The sequence below is a fragment of the Galeopterus variegatus genome, unplaced genomic scaffold (assembly GCF_000696425.1).
Source record: "Galeopterus variegatus unplaced genomic scaffold, G_variegatus-3.0.2 Scaffold843, whole genome shotgun sequence".
NCBI classification, from domain to species: domain Eukaryota; kingdom Metazoa; phylum Chordata; class Mammalia; order Dermoptera; family Cynocephalidae; genus Galeopterus; species Galeopterus variegatus.
Genome location: NW_007726954.1, coordinates 129696 through 152511, shown reverse-complemented (window position 1 = coordinate 152511; position 22816 = coordinate 129696). Strand labels below are relative to the sequence as shown.

The 22816-nt window shown below is 38.6% G+C and overlaps 1 protein-coding gene across 2 annotated transcripts in view; it reads left to right on the top strand.

Annotated features, from left to right (window-relative positions):
* The window catches only part of DDI2 (DNA-damage inducible 1 homolog 2 (S. cerevisiae)), a 43669-nt gene that overhangs the window by 11257 nt on the left and 9596 nt on the right, over positions 1-22816 (top strand). The window contains exons 3-9 of one of the 2 annotated variants that reach the window (XM_008572847.1): positions 1393-1629; positions 3557-3683; positions 7086-7213; positions 10387-10515; positions 16587-16690; positions 18493-18682; positions 22520-22582. In XM_008572847.1, the coding sequence (XP_008571069.1) occupies positions 1393-1629; positions 3557-3683; positions 7086-7213; positions 10387-10515; positions 16587-16690; positions 18493-18682; positions 22520-22536 (932 nt within the window). In that variant the 3' untranslated portion in view covers positions 22537-22582. The remainder of the gene's footprint in view (positions 1-1392; positions 1630-3556; positions 3684-7085; positions 7214-10386; positions 10516-16586; positions 16691-18492; positions 18683-22519; positions 22583-22816) is intronic. The other variant, XM_008572846.1, reaches the window with a different exon arrangement.

The window sequence follows — 22816 nt, the reverse complement described above, 5'->3', positions numbered from 1 at the left end:
GAACCCTCGGACGGGAGCGCCGCCGCGCTTCCCAAGCGGCGCACTATCCAGTGCGCCACCGGGCCGGCCCATCTTTTTCTTTTTAAATAACAGCTTTAGGGACCAGCCTGTGGCTCACTTGGGAGAGTGTGGTGCTGATAACACCAAGGCTACGGGTTCAGATCCCTATATAGGGATGGCTGGTTAGCTCACTTGGGAGAGCGTGGTGCTGACAACACCAAGTCAAGGGTTAAGATCCCCTTACCGGTCATCTTCATATAGGGATATATATATATATATATAAAAGTAAAGAAAGTAAGTAAATAAGTAAATAAATAAATAACAGCTTTATTGAGATGTAATTCACATACCATACAGTTGACCCATTTAAAGAGTACTATTCAGTGGTTTTTAGTTTGTTCACAGATTTGTGTAACCATCACCACAATCAATTTTAGCACATTTTCATCCACTTTAAAAGAAACCCTGTACCCATTAGCAGTCATTCCCCATTTTCCTCTAAGCTCCCTAGAACGACAAGTCTGCTTTCTGTCTCTATATATTTTCCTATTCTGGACATGTCATATAAATAGAGTAGGTCTTTTGTATAAGGATTAAAGCTCCTTTTTATTTTCCTTTCACTTTAATAAGGTCAGCTCAGCCTGGAATATAGAACCTGGGAGTTGTAGCTTCTAAACCTGTGATAGCTTTTGGTGTATTCAGCACTGAGAACTTGTGCAAATCCCTTTTCTTCTGTTTTTCTGTTCTGTAAGATGAACACCCGCTTAGCTCCCCCGGGGCATGAGAATAGTCAGCAGTGATGCCTGGATGAAACGGTACATTAAAAGAACTACTAAGAACCTCCCTTAGCAAATATGTTTAGCTCAGACTTGTGGAATTTAACATGACTTTTATGCTGTTCACTTGATATGTATGGTATTCTTTACCCCAAGTGTCAGGGTTCTTTGAAGCATGTGTCAAGCCACATAGGATTTTTCTTGAGAACCACATCCTCCAAGGTCCAGGGTCCAATACCTGTACCAGCCAGCTGCCCCCCACACCCCAAAAAAAGAACAACATCCAGATTTATGCATTTACATTTATTGAGACTAGCTTTAATTTTTTAAAAAACATAGTAAATAAAAATTTAATTCTGGAGTGTTTTATAAGCCAAAATTTGGGGTTGCTACTATTGCATGCCCCGCCTTCTGTTCTTTCCTATCAATCACTCTCAGACTGCAGTCTTCATATTCAGAGTGGGCGTGAGAAAGAGCAGAGGAAGAGGCAATAGAGGTCTACGATTACCATTTGCTAGTATTACATATGATGTGTGAGCACGTCTTCTGCTGTTTCCTTAAAATACTTGTTTTTAGGAATCATATGAGTAAACTTTGAATTGATTTTTCCCAACAGATTTACCCCGGATAGACTTTAGTAGTATAGCTGTGCCTGGCACCTCAAACTCCCGGCAGCGCCAGCAAGCAGGAGCACAGAAGTCGCACTCATCCCCTGGAGAAAAAGCCTCATCTCCTCAGGGCTTGGACGATCCAGCCTTGCTCCGAGACATGTTGCTGAACAACCCGCATGAGCTGTCCTTGCTTAAGGAACGCAATCCACCCCTGGCAGAAGCTCTGCTCAGTGGCGATCTTGGTAAGCTTATAAATTTGGAAGGCTGTCAAGCTGACCTGAGGTGAAATAGTTGTGTCACAGCAAATGCGAAGAGACTCAAGCAACTGGTACATTCAACCCACTTTGTCACATGATTTTTTGAACATTTCAGTCAGTTGTCTGGGAGTGGTATATTAGTGCTAATGTAAAAGGCTGAGTTAACTGGCATTAGGGATAGAATTTTAGGACTGAAATCCATCTAGACCGACCCCTCTGTTTACTTTTTTTTCTCATTGTTTTTAGCTGCACATACGCCAGGTACTGATATTTCGATCTATTTAATTAGATCTTCAATTAAAGAGAGCACCAAAAAGCCAGCTCATCCCAGCTGAAATGCTAAGGAAATAGGTCCAGTGCCATCAGCCAGTACGGCAGAATGGAACTCACTTATCCCAATTCACCCCAAGTTCAGGTGGTAGCAGGGTTGCTGCCAGAAGTTTATTTGGAGCTCTATTTGAGTGATTTTTTAAAATTAAAACATTTACTTTTAGTTATCTTTATGAATAATTTTCTCTGTAAATTTCTCCCATATTCTTGGGTTTATGAAGCTTTACTGATTAAATTTTAAAATGTAACAAACACATAATAACTCATTCTTCAATTGACTGTTTTTTAAATTGAAGTAACATTTACAAAGATTTTAAGTATACAATTCAGAGTATCATATTTTAAGTATACAATTCATTGAGTTTTGACAAACTCATGTAATCCCAATCACGATACAGAATATTTCCCTCAGAAAGTTCCAGTGTGTTCCCTTCTAATCAGTTTCTTCCCTTCATAGGCTGCCACTGTTTTGATAATATTATAGATTAGATTTGCCTGTTTTTGAACTTCATGTATAAGGAATCATGGAGTCCGTCCTCTTTTGTGTTAGGCTCCTTTCACTTAATGTTTTTTAGATCCATCCATGTTGTATGTATTCATAGTTCATATGATCATTGTCTTGGTTACTTTAATTTCTTATGTCAGCACATCTAATTGCCAAGACCATGATAATGGTACATTTAAGTTTACACATTTAAATGCACCACCAGGGCTGGCTGGTTGGGTCAGTTGGTTAGAGTGTGGTGTTATAACACCAAGGTCAAGGGTTCGGATCCCTGTACTGGTCAGCTGCCCCTGTCCTCCCCCGCAGAAAAAGCACCATGATTTAAGAAATAGCAAAATAGATTCTTATTGTAACATAAGTCTTGTAGTGTTTTCTCCTTAGTAATTTTCCTGCCTATTGTCAATCAGGACACACAAAATATAGGTAGACTAACAGTAGTTTGCACTTACTTTATCTGGTTTAAGGCAGAGAGTGTTACAAAGAAAATGAAACTAGTAAGAAAAGGGGGTTATGTAGCACTCTATTTTGTTTCTAGGTAGTAGGATAATGAGGGCAATGGGGAAGGGAAGAGTGGGGACATTTATCTACCACACAGATAGTCATTCCTTGCTGATTTAAATTGGAAAGTTGTTATCTCTGAGTAGAAACAGTGATGGGTAACTTTTTTTTTTTTCTTTTTTTGGTGGCTGGCTGGTAACTTCTTATGAGAATAAAAGATTTTTGTGAATACTTTGTTTCTTTACAGTGAATAGTATAAATAGAAATAGTCTTGCCTCAGAGAATAGAAAGTGAATGTAATTGCTCATTTCAAATAATTTTTATTTTTAATTTTTATTTTTTTTAATTTATTTTTATTTTTTGGCCGCTGGCCAGTACAGGGATCCACCCCTTGACCTTGGTGTGGTAACACCGCAGTCTAACCAACTGAGCTAACTCTGGCTAACCTTCAGATGATATTTAGCCATCCTCTCTGCATCTATTACAATTATATTTTGAGAAATTGCTCACTGTGGAAAAGTACTGATAAAGTAATGAAAATATAGTGTTACTTATGATTTTCCTCTGTTATTTTTGTAGAGAAATTTTCTAGGGTCCTTGTGGAGCAGCAGCAGGACCGAGCCCGGAGAGAGCAAGAAAGAATTCGTCTCTTTTCTGCTGACCCCTTTGACCTTGAAGCTCAGGCAAAGATAGAAGAAGATATAAGGTAATGAGCTATTTGCCTGAAGAGCAAGACTCAGAGACTCCAGATTTCCTAAACTGCAGGTCGTCTGGCATTAGTTAGGCAGCTGCTTGAAGGTAGCTTTCTCATTTTGCAGTTGAACTAGTAACCTCAGACTTTTAGGTTATTCTTTCCTCTTACTTTTTTCTCACAATTTGATTCAGCATTACAAAGATACAGCTGCCTAACTTAATGACTTTCTCTTCTCCTAAAATTTTAATGATGAGTCCCTGACTAGCAGACATTATTAAAGCAGCTCCAGGTAGACGAGCCCAGTACCAAACAGAAGCCCCCATCTGGTGAGACATCTAGGCTGGTTACACAGGCTGATTTGAATCTCTTTCCTTAGACATATTGTGTGAATTCTCATTAAATCCAGGGCTAGAACATGATTGGATTAGAGAGACAGCTCTGCACAAATGGGACTTGTAGTCCTAAATCTCTTTTCCTTCTGTAGTTCTTGTACTGGCCTAAGTGGATAAACTGACAGCTCCAAATTCTGTAATTCAGTGAGTGGTTTTCACCTGGGGCTGCATTAAAATTACATGAGAAGCTTTTAAAAGTGCAGATGCTTGAGCTCTTCTCCTGAAAGAATCTGATGGATCAGAATCTTCAGGTGTGGAGCCTGAGCAATAATACTAATGCCGGCCTCAGACATATCACAAACAAGATGCTGTTCAGTTATTCCTTTTGAATAAGACAGCTGCTTTTTTGGCCCCCAGATTCAGTTTTTGTTGGTGATTGTGAAGGCCTTTCTATAAGTAAAAACGTAATTGCAACAATACTACGTTTACATGGAGTAGCCTTTTAGGGGCTGTGTTAACATCTTTGGCCACTTTTTTTTTTTTTTTTTTTTTTTTTTTGGCATCTGGCAGTAGGGAGATCTGAACCCTTAACCTTGGTGTTATCAACACTGTAACTAACTAAGCTAACCAGCCATCCCCCTCCTCATCTTTGGTTATCATGAAGCCTAACTTGGTGTCAGCTTGGAAGTCACATAATGCTTTTTTTAATTTCTTATTTCTCTGACTACATTTGAAATCAAAGAAATGTAAATTGTGTGCCAGGATCAGTTGACAACCATAAGCCAATCACTTGTGTTCTTGTTGATTTAAGTTTTCTCATTTATTGTATCAGGTATTAGTGAATACCTTTGAGAAACATCTCACTAATTAAATCTTCCCGGAGAAATAGGAACATATGTGTGTTCTTTGAACTAGATCACATTGCAGCTATAAGGGAGAACTGACATAAGTTTCAAAAATAGTTGTATTCAACCCAGAAAGCGGGGTGGGGGCGGAGGGCATCATAGGCAAACCATAATACTGAGCTATCGGAAGAATAGAAATGAAACAAGCATATCCATATGGCTTATGTTTCTTCTCAGGGGAGGGGGTGGGGGATATAAAGGGAATAGGGTAATGCATGCATGCTTTTAAAGGAGAAAAACTCGGGGCCAGCCCATGGCTCACTTGGGAGAGAGAATACCAGGGCCACGGGTTTGGATCCCTATATAGGGATGGCCAGTTAGCTCACTTGGGAGAGCGAGGTGTTAACAACACCAAGTCAAGGGTTAAGATCCCCTTACCGGTCATCTTTAAAAAAGTAATAATAATAATATTAATAAAATAAAGGAGAAAACCTTGTGCCTCTGAAGAGATAATCTACAGAGCCCAGACTAGCCAAAGCTACTGGTGTTATCTCAAAGGATTTGGAGGGGGAGGAAAGAAGGCAGCTGGTCAGTATAGGATTTGAACCCTTTGGTGTTATGACACTGCATTCTAACCAACTGAGCTAACTGGCCAGCTCTTTAAAGGATTTTTTTACTGAAACTTATTTGGGTTGAAGTCATTGCAAGCTCGGGTACACAGTTAATATTTGGTTATTTCTCGATTTAATAATGTGTAGTAGGATAAAAGCTGTATAATTATATCAAATGTCTCTTAAAATTTGGGGGTTTTTTAACTGCTTTATTATCTTTAATGCTGCATTTTCTAAAAGCCTACCACAACTATTTACCATATCAAGTTTCTTCAAATTTTATTTGGCATGCTATACCAGTGATTACACAGGGTATATGTACATTGATATTTGCCCAGCTAAATTAAATGAGAGTGCCTTTGACTTTCTGAGAAGTTTAAATTTTATTACAGAATGATAAAATCATGAATTCAGTTGAACTAGAATATTATTACAAAAAGGACAGGTACTATAGTTTAGAGCAAGGGTCAGCAGACTTTTTCTGTAAGGGGCCAGATGGTAAATATTTTAGGCTTTGCAGGCCGTACGATCTGTGCTGCTCTTGTTCAACTGTGCCACTGCCATGTGAAAGCAACTATAGACAGTCAGACAGTATGTAGCTGCGTGGTGTTGCTGTGTTCCCATGAAAGTTAATTTACACAAACAGATGGTGGGCTGTAGTTTGCCAAACCCTGGTTTATAGTGTAGTTTACCCCAAATCTTGGATCCTGTTCTGTTATTGTCTCAGTTTTCAGGTAAGTTGCCCAGCCACTGACCTGGTTTCCATTAATGTTGGTAATGTATTTAAAATGAGATTGGGAATGAACATGTGAGTTGCTGGAAGCTATAAATCCTTTTTTAGGGGGGCTGGCCAGTATGGAGATCCAAACTCTTGACCTTGGTGTTACAAGGCTGTGTTCTAACCAACTGAGCTAACTGGCCAGCCCCAGCTAGAACTCCTTTTTCTGTGCTTTTCTCATGTAATAATTAGGCATGTTGAATTTTTGAAGAAATGATTTGATAGACCCAGTGAACTGTGATACACCGTATGTAGTTTTAAGTGATAGATGGATGCATTTTTTAAGCATCTGCTCTTAATGTTAGCACTGTATACTAGGTGCTTTATACCTCTCAGCAGCCCTATGATAGGAATTACTCTCATTTTACAGATTAAAAAATTCAGTCCTGGAGATGAAGCAGCAGGTTCAGTAGAAGCAGTTGAAATGTTTGTATATTCTGTTTGCAAACTATTTTTAATGTGCTAGGCATAGGAAATGTACCCAGATACCCAGTAAATCCTCAGTTTAAATTGGAGCATTCATGAAACTCTGATATTCTACAGGATAAAAAGGCATGTGACTCTTGCTTTCCAGAGGTTTATTTTTCTATTTCTGAGCTTGTAAAGGGAGCATAATTGTTTAACATGAGGGTAATTTCTGTCTTTAGACTCCCTGCCACCTGTGTATCTTGCTACCTCCTGCTAAAGCACCTATTGCAGGATAGAGCACCAGTTTCCATTTCTGTGACTCAGCTGCTGTAGTTGGGGCAAAAGATATGTACAAATCTGTTTTTAATATTGTGACTTTGAAACTGGTTTCTCTTCATGGGAATAATGGTTTTGGTGTACCTGGTTTTGGTTTGTTGCAGGCAACAGAACATTGAAGAAAACATGACAATAGCTATGGAGGAGGCTCCGGAAAGTTTTGGCCAAGTAGTGATGCTTTATATTAACTGCAAAGTGAATGGACATCCCGTGAAAGCCTTTGTTGACTCAGGTGACGTCTCTGTCTTTTGTGTCTCAGTCTCTCCCTCCAACATCCTGACCTGACATGGGAGAGGGGGAGACTCTAGTGTCTGTTCAGATGACTGTAGTCCTTTGGACTGCTACCTAACAAACCTGGGAGTTATTGTTTCACTTGCCAATCTTCTTGTTGATAGTAGGCTTATTTCTCTAATCATTTCTTACCAGTTTTGTATTTTGGGCTGTCTCCTTTATCTTCCTACCTCTCCTTATTTAGTATCCCGAATTACCTGGCATTCTGTAAGAAATTGGGAGTAAGGAGATTTAGAAGAAGGGTTATGTAGAGTATAGTTCAAACATATTTCAGCCTGTTCTATGTGCCAGCACTTTGCCTGGAACTGTGAAGAGTATAAGGCTGTATAGGGAATGGTTCTTGCCCTCACAGAACTTAACAGCAAAGTAAGGAGACAGGGAGTTTCCCTTTTGAGGGTTCAGGTAATCCATGTACTATCTGGCACCTTTTCTGTGAGTAACAACTCTGCTTTTTAGTAGGACTACACTGTGCAGCACGGCGTGGGTGTGTGACTGAGAGGTCTTATGCATCTTAATTCTGGGTATCTCATTAAAAGCTGTAAGATAGGGTGAGTTCCTAGAGTAGAAAAAGCCCCTGCTGAAATAATATTTTCTTCCATTTGTTCATCAGCAAATACTTAAGTACACGCTAGTTTTCCACTGTTGTTAATTTGTATCTTGAGAGAGGGAGGGGGGAAGAGGAACGGATAAAGGGTCATGAAAATCGACTACAATGTATATTGAGAAGTTTAAAAATAAATAAATAAATAAATAATAACTAGTAAAGGTCTCACATCAAAAAAAAAAAGAATTTGTGTCTTGAGATGCATATACTTTCCTGGGAGAAGTAAATCTGCTGATTATTCAGTTTTAAAATGTCTGTTGAGTGCTGTGTGCAGGGCCTTGTGCTGAATTCTTAGGGGTAAGACTTACTGGAACTTTAGAAGGCTCCTGAATGAGTGAGAGAGACAAATACGTATGAGACCCTGATAAAATATTCAACATGTATTAAGCCCTTGCTAGGTGCTTAATATATATCATATTTCATCCTCAGGACATCTCTCTGAGCTATGTTCTACTAATACTCCTATTTTACAGGCAGGGAAACTTAGATGTAGAGAGGTGAGGTCACTTCCAGGTGTACAGAGTTTGTGAATGGTGAACTTTGAATTCAGCCCCAGGTCTGCTTGATGCTAGAACTCTTAAGCACCTTACAAAAATCAGGTGAATGTTGGGTGGACATAGAGACTACATTCTCACTCTGACTGGGGTGCTCAGGAGTGTCTTCTCAAAAGAGAGGGCATTTGAACTGAGCTGCCTCCATGGGCAAAAGGTTTGAGGCTTTGATCCAAAGCTTGAGAAAAGGCAGGAGAGCTGTGAAAGGGCCCTTCTCAGCCTGGGTTGCTTGCTTTCATTACAGCAATAACTAGCTTTTGTGGATTAAAGTAAGGAGGGAAGAAAAAAAGAGACAGTTGCCTTTCCAAGTTCCCTTTCCCTTTATTATTTCTGGGCCTTCTTGAATCTAACCTTCCTCTCAAATGCCAGGAGCTTTCAGTGCCCATAAAGTGTAGGGTACGTAATGAGTAATATGAACAGGAAGTGTTGGAATTGAATGAAAGATGAGATCACTGGGAAAGGGCGGTCAGTTTGGGAGGAGGTGGATCTTGAGCTGGCCTTAAAGCATAGGTGGAATTCAGAGAAAGTGAAAGCAGGGGAGGAGATACTTTACAGGAGGGTCAAAGTGAGTGAGAGGCAGAGGGACACATTCCTCCTGCCAAGTGGAAGGTTTAGAGTAGTCAGAATATGAGGCTGGATATAAACAGGGGCCTGGATGAGGTGAGATCTGAAGCTATTGTGATGTGGTTTGAAACTAATTTTATAAAGATTAGAAACCATTGAGGACTTTTGAACTGATGAAGAAGTGATTTGAAGAAGGTAATATTTTAGGATCCTGCACCCCTAAGGATCAGAACTGTTTCTTTGCCTTAAATTATACATCCACGACATTGTTTGAAAGCCAGAAAAGTTGTTCACTTGCATGGGGATAAGGTGTGAGCTAGCCTGATTGCTAAGGTTAAAAGGAAGGTCAGAAATAGCAGAAATTTTATAGAACTCATTTACAAGTTTGGGACAGAGTTCGAGAGCAGAGAGGCTAAGAAGAAAGGACTCAAGTGACCGTGCTCAGGTTTATGACTGCGTGAAAACAATTCCATTGTCATAAGACAGAAAAATCCAAAGAGAATGATTTGGGGAGAGAGTTTTATACCTGTTGACTTTGAGATAGAAATGCCCAGTACATGGGAATGTGGAACTAGAGTTTAACAAAGAGATTAGAACTGTAGATAAAGATTACAGAAGTGTTTGTCTTCTACACAGGTTGATTACAGCTGAGTACATGTAACTGGAGAGAAAACACCCTAAATGCCCTCATCTTTAAGGGCAAGAGGGTGTAATTGAGGGAGCAGAATATGGGGAGTCCACTCCTAATTTGGGGGGAGACTGCAGGATATGTCTTTTAACCTGTGAACTATAATGTCCCAAAGTTTGAAATAAAAATAACTTGATAAGGGCCGGCCACATGGCTCACTTGGGAGAGTGCGGCGCTGGGAGCGCCGAGACCGCAGGTTTGGATCCTATATAGGGATGGCCGGTGCGCTCACTGGCTGAGCGTGGTGCAGGTGACACCAAGCCAAGGGTTGCGATCCCCTTACTGGTCACATAAAATAAATAAATAAATAACTTGATAAAATGCTTAGAGATATTCAGTGAAAACTGCTCTTCGTGTAAAGTCATGCTTGATTTGACATTGCCATATGTAGATATAGTGGTCATCATTTGAACTTTTGGGAGGTCCTTCCCAGGTAGTTTTGCATTTTCTTGGTAAAGTTTTAAAGTATTTCATTACTACATTGCAACAAAATATTCTTTACCTCAATGTCAAGTATGTTTTAGATTCTAGTATGGAACTAGAAGTTGAATTAAGTGGAACAGGACACCACCTAGGTAGGAATGATTTTATAGAAACCAAAATCTTGAGGTATAGTGGCTTTCTGCCTTGTTATTAGGGCAGTATTTTGAGTCTTGCCACAAATGTGGATTTCATTTTCATTATCTGATGTTTCTCTCCCCCTCCAGGTGCCCAGATGACTATTATGAGCCAGTCTTGTGCAGAAAGATGTAATATAATGAGACTGGTGGACCGTCGGTGGGCAGGGATTGCTAAAGGAGTGGGCACCCAGAAGATTATTGGAAGGGTACATCTAGGTGAGCCAAAGGCCCTGGAAGAGTTGGTGTCTTTGTAGGGAATTTGTAGGGTAGTGGATTTTTAAGGTTTTGGGTGTTTTTTTGTTTTGTTTTGTTTTGTTTTGTTTGTTTTTTAATTTCTTTTGCATTTGGGTACATCAGATATAGCAAGTCTAATTCCTAGGAATTTTAAATCCTATGTTCTATCAAAGTTATATGTGTATATGTTTTTACTGATTATAGAAAAGCTAGTCTCCTAAACACATCTGTTTCTTGCTTCTCAGAGATAATCCCTTTCAATTATTTTAGCTGATTTCTTTTGGTATTTATCTCCATATTTCTGAATAACATGTTTATATTGCTGCTTACTGAAATGACTATGTAAATTCTTTTCTCAGAATTAATAATTGGCCCTTTTTTGGTCACTTGGTTTGTTATGTGCTGTTTATCCCCAAACACTTCCCTAGTTATGTAAATCTCCTTTAAACATGTTCAGGCAAATCAAGTATTCTACACATTTTATCCTATCAAAGATTCTTCTTTCTGAGCTAGGCCTGCTTCACAGCTGTTGTGAAGATTCCTTTCTCCTCTGTCTTGTGTTGAATTACATGAATTTCATATCTTCCTCTTTTCTGTCTTGTTTCTCAGTTTATTGGAGTGTATCTTCCAGTAACTTCCTGAGAAAAGGTGCATGCGAGTAAATTGAGACCTTAAATCTCTGAACATGTCTTTTTTTTCTTACAATCTACCAGTCTGGCTAGCTTGGAAATCATTTTGCTTCACAATTTTGAGGCACCTTGCTTGCCCCTTAACCTTTTCACTGTTAATGTTGCTGTAGAGAAGCTGGGTGCTATTCCGATTCTCGAACCTTCATGTGAAAGATTTGTTTTGATTTTTTTTTGAAGCTTGTAGATCTTCTAATGTACTTGGATGTGGATCTCTTTTTATCTACTGTACTGGGTGCTTGATGACCTTTTAAATCTGGAAATTTATGTCCTTCAGGTCTGGGAACTTTCCTTGAATTATTCCTTTTTTTTTTTTTTCCCCTTGAATTATTCTGATGATGATTTCCTCTGCTCTGGAATGTCTGTTATTCAGATAGGATAATCTCCTATGTTGGACTTGTCTTCTAATTTTCCTATCTTCTCTTTCTTTCATTGTGTTCTGATTTTTTTGTGAGATTTCCTCAAGTTTGTCTTCCATCCTTTCTGTCACATTTTATATTTATTTGTATTTTATTTTAGGTGGTTTTCAAAAATGTCTGGTGATCCTTGGCATCTGTTCATATTAAAGAGTGGGACACCAAAAAGCTGTTTGGAAGGTGTCTTGGATGGGCAACCATGGCACTTGAGGTCTCCACTATAGGGAGGTCTGGAATTTGGCAGGGAGAAAAAGGCTGGAGTCTCAGTAAACTTTCACTCCCCTGGTTTTCAATCAGGTGCTTATTGTTTTGTCCCTGTCTTCTTCCATGCCCACCTTTATTAAGAGAGCTTTTGTTTCACCTTCTCCAGAAAATAAGCCTCTAGTCGGCTGCCAGGGTGAAGGGTCACCTGGCCAAGAAGAGTGCAGGGAGAGATACCCCAAGGTCTAACTATGCCTAAGCAGACTTGGAACCAGTCTTCCTGCTTTGGGCCCACCTCTGCTCCTGATTGCAGAGGTTCTTGTGACCATTTCCTAGGCCTGTTAGGAGTTCTGTGATGTAAATTGGGTTGCTTCTCAGTTTTCCTCATTGTCATCTGCTTTTTATTTCCAAAATTTTGTTTCTATTCTGTCTTCCACTATTTTAGCCTTGGGAACTGGTGCCTTGAAAAAAACATAAAACTTTATTATAATTTTTTAGGAGTAAAAATAGATAAATGTGTGTGTTTAATCCTTCATCTCTAATCAAGACTGTTGTTTACTTAGTTTATTTTTGGCAGCTGGCTGGTAAGGGAATCTGAACCCTTGACCTTGGTGTTATGAACACCATACTCTAGCATCGTTACGTGCTTTCAACGTTATACAAACATCACATAGTTACACAAACCTAGATGGTACAGCCTACTACAAACCTACACTATATGGTGTAGCCTATTGCTCTTAGGCTACAAATCTGCACAGCATGTTATTGTACTGAATACTGTAGGCAAGTGTAACACAATAGTAAGTATTCGTGTATCTAAACATTTTTTTTTTTTTTTTTTTTTTTTTTTTTGCAGCTAGCCAGTATGGGCTCAAACCTGTAACCTTGGGGTTGGTTGTAAGGCTGTGCTCTAACCAAATGAGCTAACCAGTCAGCCCAAGATTGTTGTTTTTGTTTTCTTTATCTATTTAATTAATGTTCATTGTAGAGAACTTTGAAAGTACAGAAATGTGAGAAAAAGCTAAAATCCCTTAAATTGCTTTAGGGAGAATTAACTACCCAGTATCACTTGGGTATATCTCCTTCTGGTCTTTTTTCTGTGCATTTTTTTCTTGTAAAGATGGTTATATAATGTATAAAATGTCATACTCAGCTTTAAGAAAAAGTAACATTCATAGCATTTACCAAGTGCCACTTTAAATTTCATAAGCATCATTTAAATAAATGCATAGCATTCTGTTATATGGGTTTAATGAGCAACTTTTGAGATATGTTTTCTCCCCGATATGTTGTCATTATAAGATGTGAGGTTTGGTTTTTTTTCTGTAGTTTTGTGCACATTTTGATTTGTTTTCCTTAGTCGAGATTTTCGTAAGTGAAACTACTGAATCAACAGTTATGAATAATTTAAAGCTCTTGATATATTGCTAACTTGTACCAATCTGGTTTATCCAGCACTGAATGAATATTCATCTTAATGTCCTATACTATTAACTGTTCTTAGTTTTCCCCTTAAATTTGCAAATAAAAAGTGGTTTCTTATTGTAAGTTATTTTTCTTTCATTGCAAATGATAGTTTTTCTACCCATTTTCCCTCTTCTTTCTTCCTTTCTTTTGAAATATATTTGTCTATTTATTAGGGTCTTTGTGTTTCTTTTATTGATTTGCATAACATAAGGGTATTTTGGATACCTTATTCTCATACTTTCCTAAACACAGTAAAACTTGAGTGTTGGGCAGGAATACCACAAACTGGTTGCTTCGGAAGCTAAGTTCTCAGATTTTTCCTGGTTTTAAGTGAAAAAATAATAGAAGGAGACAAAATGTGTACCAGTCCCTTGTGTTCTTCCTTGTGGATGGACAAGGTGTACCATTTTACAACTTTGGCTATGATAGGCATGAAGAAAACCTTGTAACAATAAGGGAAATCTAAATGAAAAGAGACCTACATTATGGATTAGAAGACGTAGTATGTTGAAGGTGGTAATTCTCCCACATTCATCTACAGAGTCATTGTAGTGCCATCAAAATCCTAGTAGATTTTTTTGGTGAGACAATGTGCTGATTTTAAATTTTGTATGGGCCCCTTGTCAGAGTTGTCAAGACAGTCTAGACTAACTTCCCCTTCTAGATATCAAGACCAAAGACCAAGACTGTTTGGAAGATATCTGTATAAACAGACCCACACTTTTATGAACCTTCATAAATGAGAGAGGAAGTCTTACAGGAAAGTTTGAGGAAATGCTGCTGGGACAATTCGGTATCCTTGTGGAGAACTGATTTGGTAATTGGACCCTGCCTCATACCACATGCAAAAAGTCATTTCAAGGCAGATTAAAGACCTAGATGTGAAAGGCAAAGTCAAAGCTTTTAAGAGAAAATGTAGAAGAATATATTGCAAAGGAAAGGAGTCCTTTAAAAAATATTAAAGAAATAATTTGATATATTTGGCCACGTTAAGATGAGCTTTTTTTTAAATTTTTTTGGCAGCTGGCCAGTATGGGGATCTGAACCAAGATGAAGAATTTTTTTTTTTTTTTTTTTTTTAAAGATGACCAGTAAGGGGATCTTAACCCTTGACTTGGTGTTGTCAGCACCACGCTCTCCCAAGTGAGCTAACCGGCCATCCCTGCATAGGGATCCAAACCCATGGCCTTTGTGTTATCAGCACCACACTCTCCCAAGTGAGCCATGGGCCGGCCTGAGATGAAGAACTTTTTATCGAAAGAAAGTGAAGAGGGGCCAGCTGGTTAGCTCAGTTGGTTAGAGCGCGGTGTTATAACACCAGGGTTAAGGGTTTGAATCCTCATACCGGCCAGCTGCCAAAAAAGAAAAGGAAGAAAGAAAGTGAATAAATGCAAACTGGGAAATAACTTTAGGAGCACATACAACTAACTAATAAAGGACCCATATTCAGAGTGTATGTGGGTGAGTAGGCATGGGGGCGTGGTGTGTGTCCCCTTCAACTCAATAAGAAAGACAGTATACAAATTTATGAAAATACTTGGACAGGCACTTGAAGAGGAAATCCAGATGGTTAATAAATATATGAAAATTTGCTTCACCTCATTATTAATCAGAGAAATGCAATATTACTTGCCAGATTAGCAAAGATTTAAAATCCAGTTGATGAGAGTTCACGTTGGTGAGAATATGGAGCAGTGGGAACTCTTGTACATTGCTGAAAACATTTTGGAAGATAATTCAGCATTGCCCAACAAAGTTGAGCATAATATCCCCTAGAACCCTGTGATTGCACTTTCTAGAATAGACCTGAGAGAGACTCATGTGCACAGGAATGGTGATGATCCCATTGCTTATAACAGTGGAAATGAAGCGACCCAAGAAGTCCAGTAGCAGTAGAATGGATAAATCAATTGTGATATATTAGATGCTGTAGTACTCTAAGGGGTGATTTAAAGTGAGAGAAATATAGTCACATGCATCTATAAGGATATATCCCAAAGAAATTTTTGAGTAAAAGAAGCAAGCCATAGTTCAAAAACACAAAACTAAACAATATGTTGCTTAGCAGTATACACAAAACTGGTAAAAACTAAGAAAAGTTGAGAGTGATTAACACAAAAACCAGGATAGTTGGGAAGGTTGGAGGAGACAAAGAATAAGTCAGGATGAGGAGGGCATACAGTAGACTTTGTGTGTTTTAACCTGAAAAATAGATACATGGGAATTTATTTTATTGTGCTTTATAGTATAATAAAAGTACTTTATTATACTATATTTCATACAGTTCTGTTTATAACATATGTTTGATAATAACAAAGTTTGTTTTTTTTTTTAATCTGAATATTTAAAGAAAAGCAAGGTGGGGAGGTTCCAAGCAAACCTAGACCTTGGTATTGTCTCTGGTTTAGCAAATAGAAACTTGATTATAGCAGGCAGTCATAAACAGTTTTCTTTTGGGAGGTTAATTGAAAAGCTTAAAGGTGTTCAGGTTTTATTTCTCTTTTAGAAAATCTTTTGTAAGTGTACAGGAAGCAAGTTGTGGCTAATATTAGAGGAATTCGCCCTATTCTTTTTTAAATCCTTTTTTACTTTCCTTACCAGCTGAGCATGTGTATTAATGGCATCAAATGTCAAGCCAGGTATTCTGGATAGCATTTTTACCTGATCCACTTTATGAGTTGGTGCCTTCATTAGCTTTTAAACTAATTGATCTTACCAGATTTTTATACTTAACTCTCCTGTTTGCATGCTTTGCCTAGGCTTTGATTGATGGCAGGAAGCAAAGCACAGAATGCTAAGCACATTTCCAGAGCTTGTCTGGAGCTTTTGAAGTAAACATCAGTGTGATAGTCCATTTCTGTTGCGTAGAACAAAAAACACAGAACTGGGTAATCTGTAAGAAAATGAAATTTATTGCTTACAGTTTTAGAGGCTGGGAAGTCCAAAGTCCAGGGAACACATTTGGTGAAGGCCTTGGTGATAGCGACAGTGACCCGGGGGTCTCACATGGCAGAAAGTGGCTGAGTAGAGAGAGACTAACATGTCATGTGCTCTTCTTTTAAAGCTCTCAGAGCCACATCTGTGACCACCATTTTTAATTTATTCACTACGCATGGTCCTACAATCTAATCACCTCTTCAAGGCCCCACCTTCAGTTACCATAATAGGATTTCCCACCCTCAACAGTTACAGTGGGAATTAAGACTCCTAGTATATGAACTTTGGGGACACAATTCAGTCAATCCACAGCAATCAGTAACCTCCTCTTCTTCCTGTGCTTTAGCTCAGGTTCAAATTGAAGGTGATTTTTTGGCATGTTCCTTCTCTATTCTTGAGGAACAGCCTATGGACATGCTTCTGGGACTGGACATGCTTAAACGGCATCAGGTAATTAAAGAACTTAACTTTTCTTTTTGCATTTGCTCTTTGTATGTTACATGGTTATTATTGCATCATTTCTATTGGCTACTTATACTACAAAACAAAGAAGTGTGACTTTAAACATGGAAATGTCCTTAATTATGTTGTCATGCAAGGAAATGATGTATCAATAAAAATAGAAAATACAAAAAATAAACAGAAATATCTCTGTGAATCTGAAATCTTGCCACCTGCTTTGTGATTATAATGGGAAGTTTGGTTCCTTTGTATAATTTTAAGATTCTGATCAGAACTCCAGTAGTTTTTTGGTGATTTACTGTAAGTGTAAGTTTAGTAAATCTTGTGATCGGACACTTTTTTTTTTTAATGGCAGCTGGCCGGTTGAACTTGGTGCGTTATAAGGGCTGCGCTCTAAGCAACTGAACTAAGCGGCTAGCCCCTAAGTTTAGTAAATCTTTAATAATTCTTAGGTACTTGGGAAAAAAACCTTGGAGACTAAGGAAGGTATAATATGATGTTGAGAATGAAAATTGTTATTTAGTACAGGGAAAACAATTTGCAAATAATTTGTGGTTGATATTCATATTTCTGCTCTGAAGCCTAATAATTTAAGATATATCCCCCTCATTGAAGAAGCAGTTATTGTCTACTGCGTAATAAAAAGTTTTCACAGTACGGTTTCATATCTAGTCAAGATTTTTATGTTACTTTTTTTTTCTTAATATTAAATTCCTGTAAAAGAATTTGCTGGGCTGGCTGGTTAGAGTTGGTTACAGTGCTTCCTTGTAATACCAAGGTCAAGGGTTCGGATCCCCATACTGGCCAGCCGCCAAAAAATAAAAGAATTCGTATTAATAATAAAATATAGCATTCTAAATAGGATTGAGTGACTATGTATAAATAAAATATAATTTATTAACTTGTCACTCTCTTTCCCTGTTTAGTCATGATGTAGACCAGCAGCCTCCAACTTTATAGATATAAATCATCTGTGTGTACAATTGTTCTATATTAAGTAGTTATAAAAATGCACAGAAAAAGAGAATAGCCTGAGTAGGAAATAATACTTTTGTAGAGATTGCCTGGCACATCTACACTTTTAAGAACATTGGCATAGAGTTTAAATATAACTTGTACTTTATATAATTAGTAAAAGAAGCAAAATATAAAACTTTATAAATAGTATGGTCTCAATTTTATAAGAAAAAGTCATTTGTATGTTTCTTTGGGGGGAGTGGCTGGCTGGGATGGGGATCTCGGAACCCTTGACCTTGATTGTATGTTTCTGAAAGCAGGGACTGCTAATTATGCCTGGCCCTTTTCAAAATTTTGGACAGTGAACATGGTATTAAATTTATGACCAGAGATGAACAGATGTTGTAAAGACAAATAAATGTAAACTATATTATATAAAGATTATTCTGAGGGGCCAGCCCGTGGCTCACTTGGGAGAGTGTGGTGCTGATAACACCAAGGCCATGGGTTCAGATCCCTACACAGGGATGGCTGGTTAGCTCACTTAGGAGAGCATGGTGCTGACAACACCAAGTCAAGGGTTAAGATCCCCTTACCAGTCATCTTTAAAATAAAAAAAAATTTTAAAAGAATCTGTTATAAACTCTGAATATTGAAAAACAATTCTAAATTAACAGTATTACCCAGATTAAAGTGTAAATACTCTCAGATAAAGTTTTTTGAACCATCTCTTTCCCTGTCAGTGTTGCTCCATTCAGGAGTTTAAAGTCATGATCATAATTTTTCTGCATGGCATTTTATTTGCTATCATTCTTTGGTTTCTTTCCTCTAAGTGTTCCATCGACCTCAAGAAAAATGTGCTTGTGATCGGCACCACAGGCTCACAGACCACCTTCCTTCCTGAGGGAGAGCTACCAGAGTGTGCCCGGTTGGCATATGGGGCTGGGCGAGAAGACATGCGGCCAGAGGAGATTGCAGACCAAGAATTAGTAGAAGCCCTTAAAAAATCAGCAGAGGATGCAGGTATTTGGAATGGCCAAGCTCTTAAATAATACTTGCGTTATTGGTGGGTGAGCTAGGGAAGTGTGAGCGTTAGAGGAGGTAGGGACCTTTCCAGTGTGTAATCAGTCTCATTGTCCAGTAGTAGTTGTGTGTCCATTGTCTTCTTACCTCCTCCTCTCATCTCTTAATACAATGAGGAAAACTTTGTGTTCCAGCATATCAAGAAACAACAGTCCATTTCTATGTACAAGTTAGATTGGGGAGTTAGTTGCTTAGGCATTTTTTTTTTTTTTTTAAGATGACCGGTAAGGGGATCTAAACCCTTGACTTGGTGTTGTCAGCACCACACTCTCCCAAGTGAGCTAACCAGCCATCCCTATATAGGGATCTGAACCCTTGGCCTTGGTGTTATCAGCACCACACTCTCCCAAGTGAGCTAACCAGCCATCCCTATATAGGGATCTGAACCCTTGGCCTTGGTGTTATCAGCACCACACTCTCCCAAGTGAGCTAACCAGCCATCCCTATATAGGGATCTGAACCCTTGGCCTTGGTGTTATCAGCACCACACTCTCCCAAGTGAGCTAACCAGCCATCCCTATATAGGGATCTGAACCCTTGGCCTTGGTGTTATCAGCACCACACTCTCCCTAGTGAGTCACGGGCCAGCCCTTGCTTAGACATTTTTTAGGAAACCTAAACTTTTTGTTAGGCTTTCTAAAAAAAAATCCTGTTTTTTTACTAAACAAAGTTATAACAGTAAGTAAGTAGACACTCACTTTTGAATTTAGCGGTATTTTTCTGAAAATTTCTTTCCTTTTCTTAGGCTCTTTTATTTTGTGTGTTTTGTTTTGTTTTGTTTTTGGTGGTTGGCCAGTAATACGGGGATCCAAACTCCTGACCTTGGTATTACAAGGCAGCACTCTAACCAACTGAGCTAACTGGCCAGCCCTGGCCCATTTATTTTGAAGGATAACATTGTCACTGTGACTAAGCAGCCCTAACTTTTAAAATATTTACTGAAAGTGCTGCCACCAAAGACAGAAGAACCAACAATAAGAAGCATAATTGAACATTAATGAAAATATAGTATTTTATGCTGTTATTGAGGTCACAGTGGTGTCATATTAGAACAGTATATATACAGAGGCTGGCCAGTTAGTGCATTTGGTTAGAGCGCAGCCTTATAACCCCAAGGTCATGGGTTTGGATCCCCATACCAGCCTGTTGCAATGTGTGTGTGTGTGTGTGTGTGTGTATTTTTTTTTTTTTCCCTTGGTGGGGGGATATATATATATATATATATATACCAGATGGCTGGCTGGTATGGGGATCCATATCCTTGACCTTGGTGTTACTGACACCATGGTCTAACCAGCTGAGCTATCCAGCCAGCCCTACAACATACAAAATATTGAAATTGGGTTACTTAATACTTGTTTCTTTTTTTAAAAAGATGACCGGTAAGGGGATCTTAACCCTTGACTTGGTGTTGTCAGCACCACGCTCTCCCAAGTGAGCTAACCAACTATCCGTATATAGGGATCCGAGTCCTTGGCCTTGGTGTTATCAGCACCACACTCTCCCAAATGAGCCATAGGCCAGCCCCTTAATACTTAGATTTTCTAAGTCTCAATTGTTGGAACCTGTTTACGTCTAAAGACAGAGCCAAGTTTTCTGGGTAAAATGGAGCAACACAGTTTTGCTGAAATCGCTTATTTGTTATAGAATAGTGACTCTGGGATGCATTTTCTAGAAGCTGAAAAGAATTAACTTTTAAGTTTGGGTTATTTTATAGTCTTAAGCTGGAATTATTCATCAGTATGACTAGTATCACATATCGCTTTTTCTAGTACAGTAAAATGTATGAGTTACAAGTTCAAAAAATAGCTTTCTCATAAAGACAAGAGATGTGAGCTTTAAAAATAAGCAGCCAAAAAATGAAAATAAAATGAAATAAAAATACTAAAAGAAAAAAAGCAGTCAAGTTGTGCCACTGTTTTACTGGAGAACCCTTCAGATGTTCAGCTTTGAGCCTGTTTAGAAAAGGTATGGATAACAGATGGAGTTTTCTAAGCTGGCCTTGTTCAAAATCTACTCCATCACCTTTGGGCTCAACTTTACATATAAAATACAGTTCTGATTGTGACTTACGTATTTTGTAGGAAGGGGAGAATTTTGAACACCACAGGGAGAGCCTACCTTAATAGTTTGGTTTTTTTTTTGCTTTTGGAGTAGTACATTTATTTATTTTTTTAACTTAAATAGTTTTAATCTTCCCAGTAAGGTAAGCGTGAATAAGTTTGACATACCTACTTAACAAGGTTTTTCATTTTTTGGGTAATTTGTCATCTTAGTTGTAGTACTATGTATTAATAAGAGGATATATTGTCATTTTATGAAAAAAAAATTTTTTTTTTCCTTTTTGTCTTTTTTCAAGTCCGGCAACGGATCACAACCCTCAGTGTCGCGCCCGTACCGGACCGGGACCGGCAACGGGATCGCAACCCTCGGTGTTGCGCCCGCACCTCGCTCAGCCAGTGAGCGGGAACCGGTCTGTATGTGGGATCCGAACCCTCAGCGGGAGCGCCACCACGCTCCCAAGCGGCACACTGTAGCAGTGCGCCACCGGGCCGGCCCGAAAAAAAATTTTTTTTTTCCTTTTTGACTTTTTTCAAGTCCGGCAACGGATCACAACCCTCAGTGTCGCGCCCGTACCGGACCGGGACCGGCAACGGGATCGCAACCCTCGGTGTTGCGCCCGCACCTCGCTCAGCCAGTGAGCGGGAACCGGTCTGTATGTGGGATCCGAACCCTCAGCGGGAGCGCCACCACGCTCCCAAGCGGCACACTGTAGCAGTGCGCCACCGGGCCGGCCCGAAAAAAAATTTTTTTAATACAGTCTTTGTGCTATTATTTCGGAAACACTAGCTTATGATAGCAATGCTGATAGCAATGTTTTCTAACCTACTAGTAACAGTTATTGTCTTTGAGTAATTACCTTAGTTTAATAAAAAGTTTAGGAGATTCAAATAGATGCCACAGACAGGTGTCTTCAGGCTTAGTGAAGGAGATGTACCAATTTTAAAGGATTAAAAGGAAATGACTTTTTACTCATGTAATCTTTTGTTACTGATATGTATGGCTTGTGCTAATTTTTGTCATGTTTAGATAGTGAAATAATTCTGCAACATTAGGTCCTATTTGTTTGGAACATTGACTTCCCAGTATCATCAAAATCAAAACTCTGGACATAGTAGGTAAAAGTATTTTGGTAAAAGCTGTTTCTTTGGTAGATACTTCATATCAAAGTATCTTTATCTTTTCTATCAATTGAAAAATAATTCGGAGTAGGAGCTATATCTGATGTGTTTTCTAAAAACTGATTAAAAGGTAAAGAAGATAAAACCAGGATAGAATTTAATCAGGTTTGGTTTGTTTTCTTCTAAAAGTAAATCTCAAGTGAGAAAGAAATTTGGAAAGTGACTGTTAGATATATGTTCACTCACCTTTACTTTATTAGAAGATTTTCTTATCATGTAATTCCATCTGATAGGTCTATTTTTTCATCTGTCTCACGTGTTTGCCCATGGATTCTCTGTGTGTAGATTTGTAAAATTAATTTCTTTCCAAGTTCTGTTAAAAATCTTTTGAAATTGACGCATTGCTTTACGTTTTGTGAGAGAATTGAAACAACCAACAAACCTTTAGATGTCCAAACTACAGAAACATTCCCCAATTTTGACTCTACCAGTTCCTGATTTTAAAGATGGCAAAGGAATGGAGACTATAACCCTGCATGCTGTGTGGTTTGCATTGTTAACCCAAGTTTGCTTGTCTGTTTCCTAATTCAAACAGAGCGTCAGAAGCCATGATGCATGTAGTGTGTGTGTACTGCAGCTGGAGTGGGCCCCAGACCAGGTATTTATAGACACCACCTTAAGCCTTCCATCCAGTTGTCATCTTTGGTCTGAAAGTCTCTATATCTGCAGCAGTTTTGGAAGTTAGCCTCTGTCATTCACCATTGCACCTTATTTAATCTGGTTACAACTAGCCTGTATGTACATTCGTATGCTGGCATACATACATATATAAGTATAAATTCCTGTTTAAAATTTTATCAATTATTAGAACAGTCCAAGGGAGAAAAAAAAT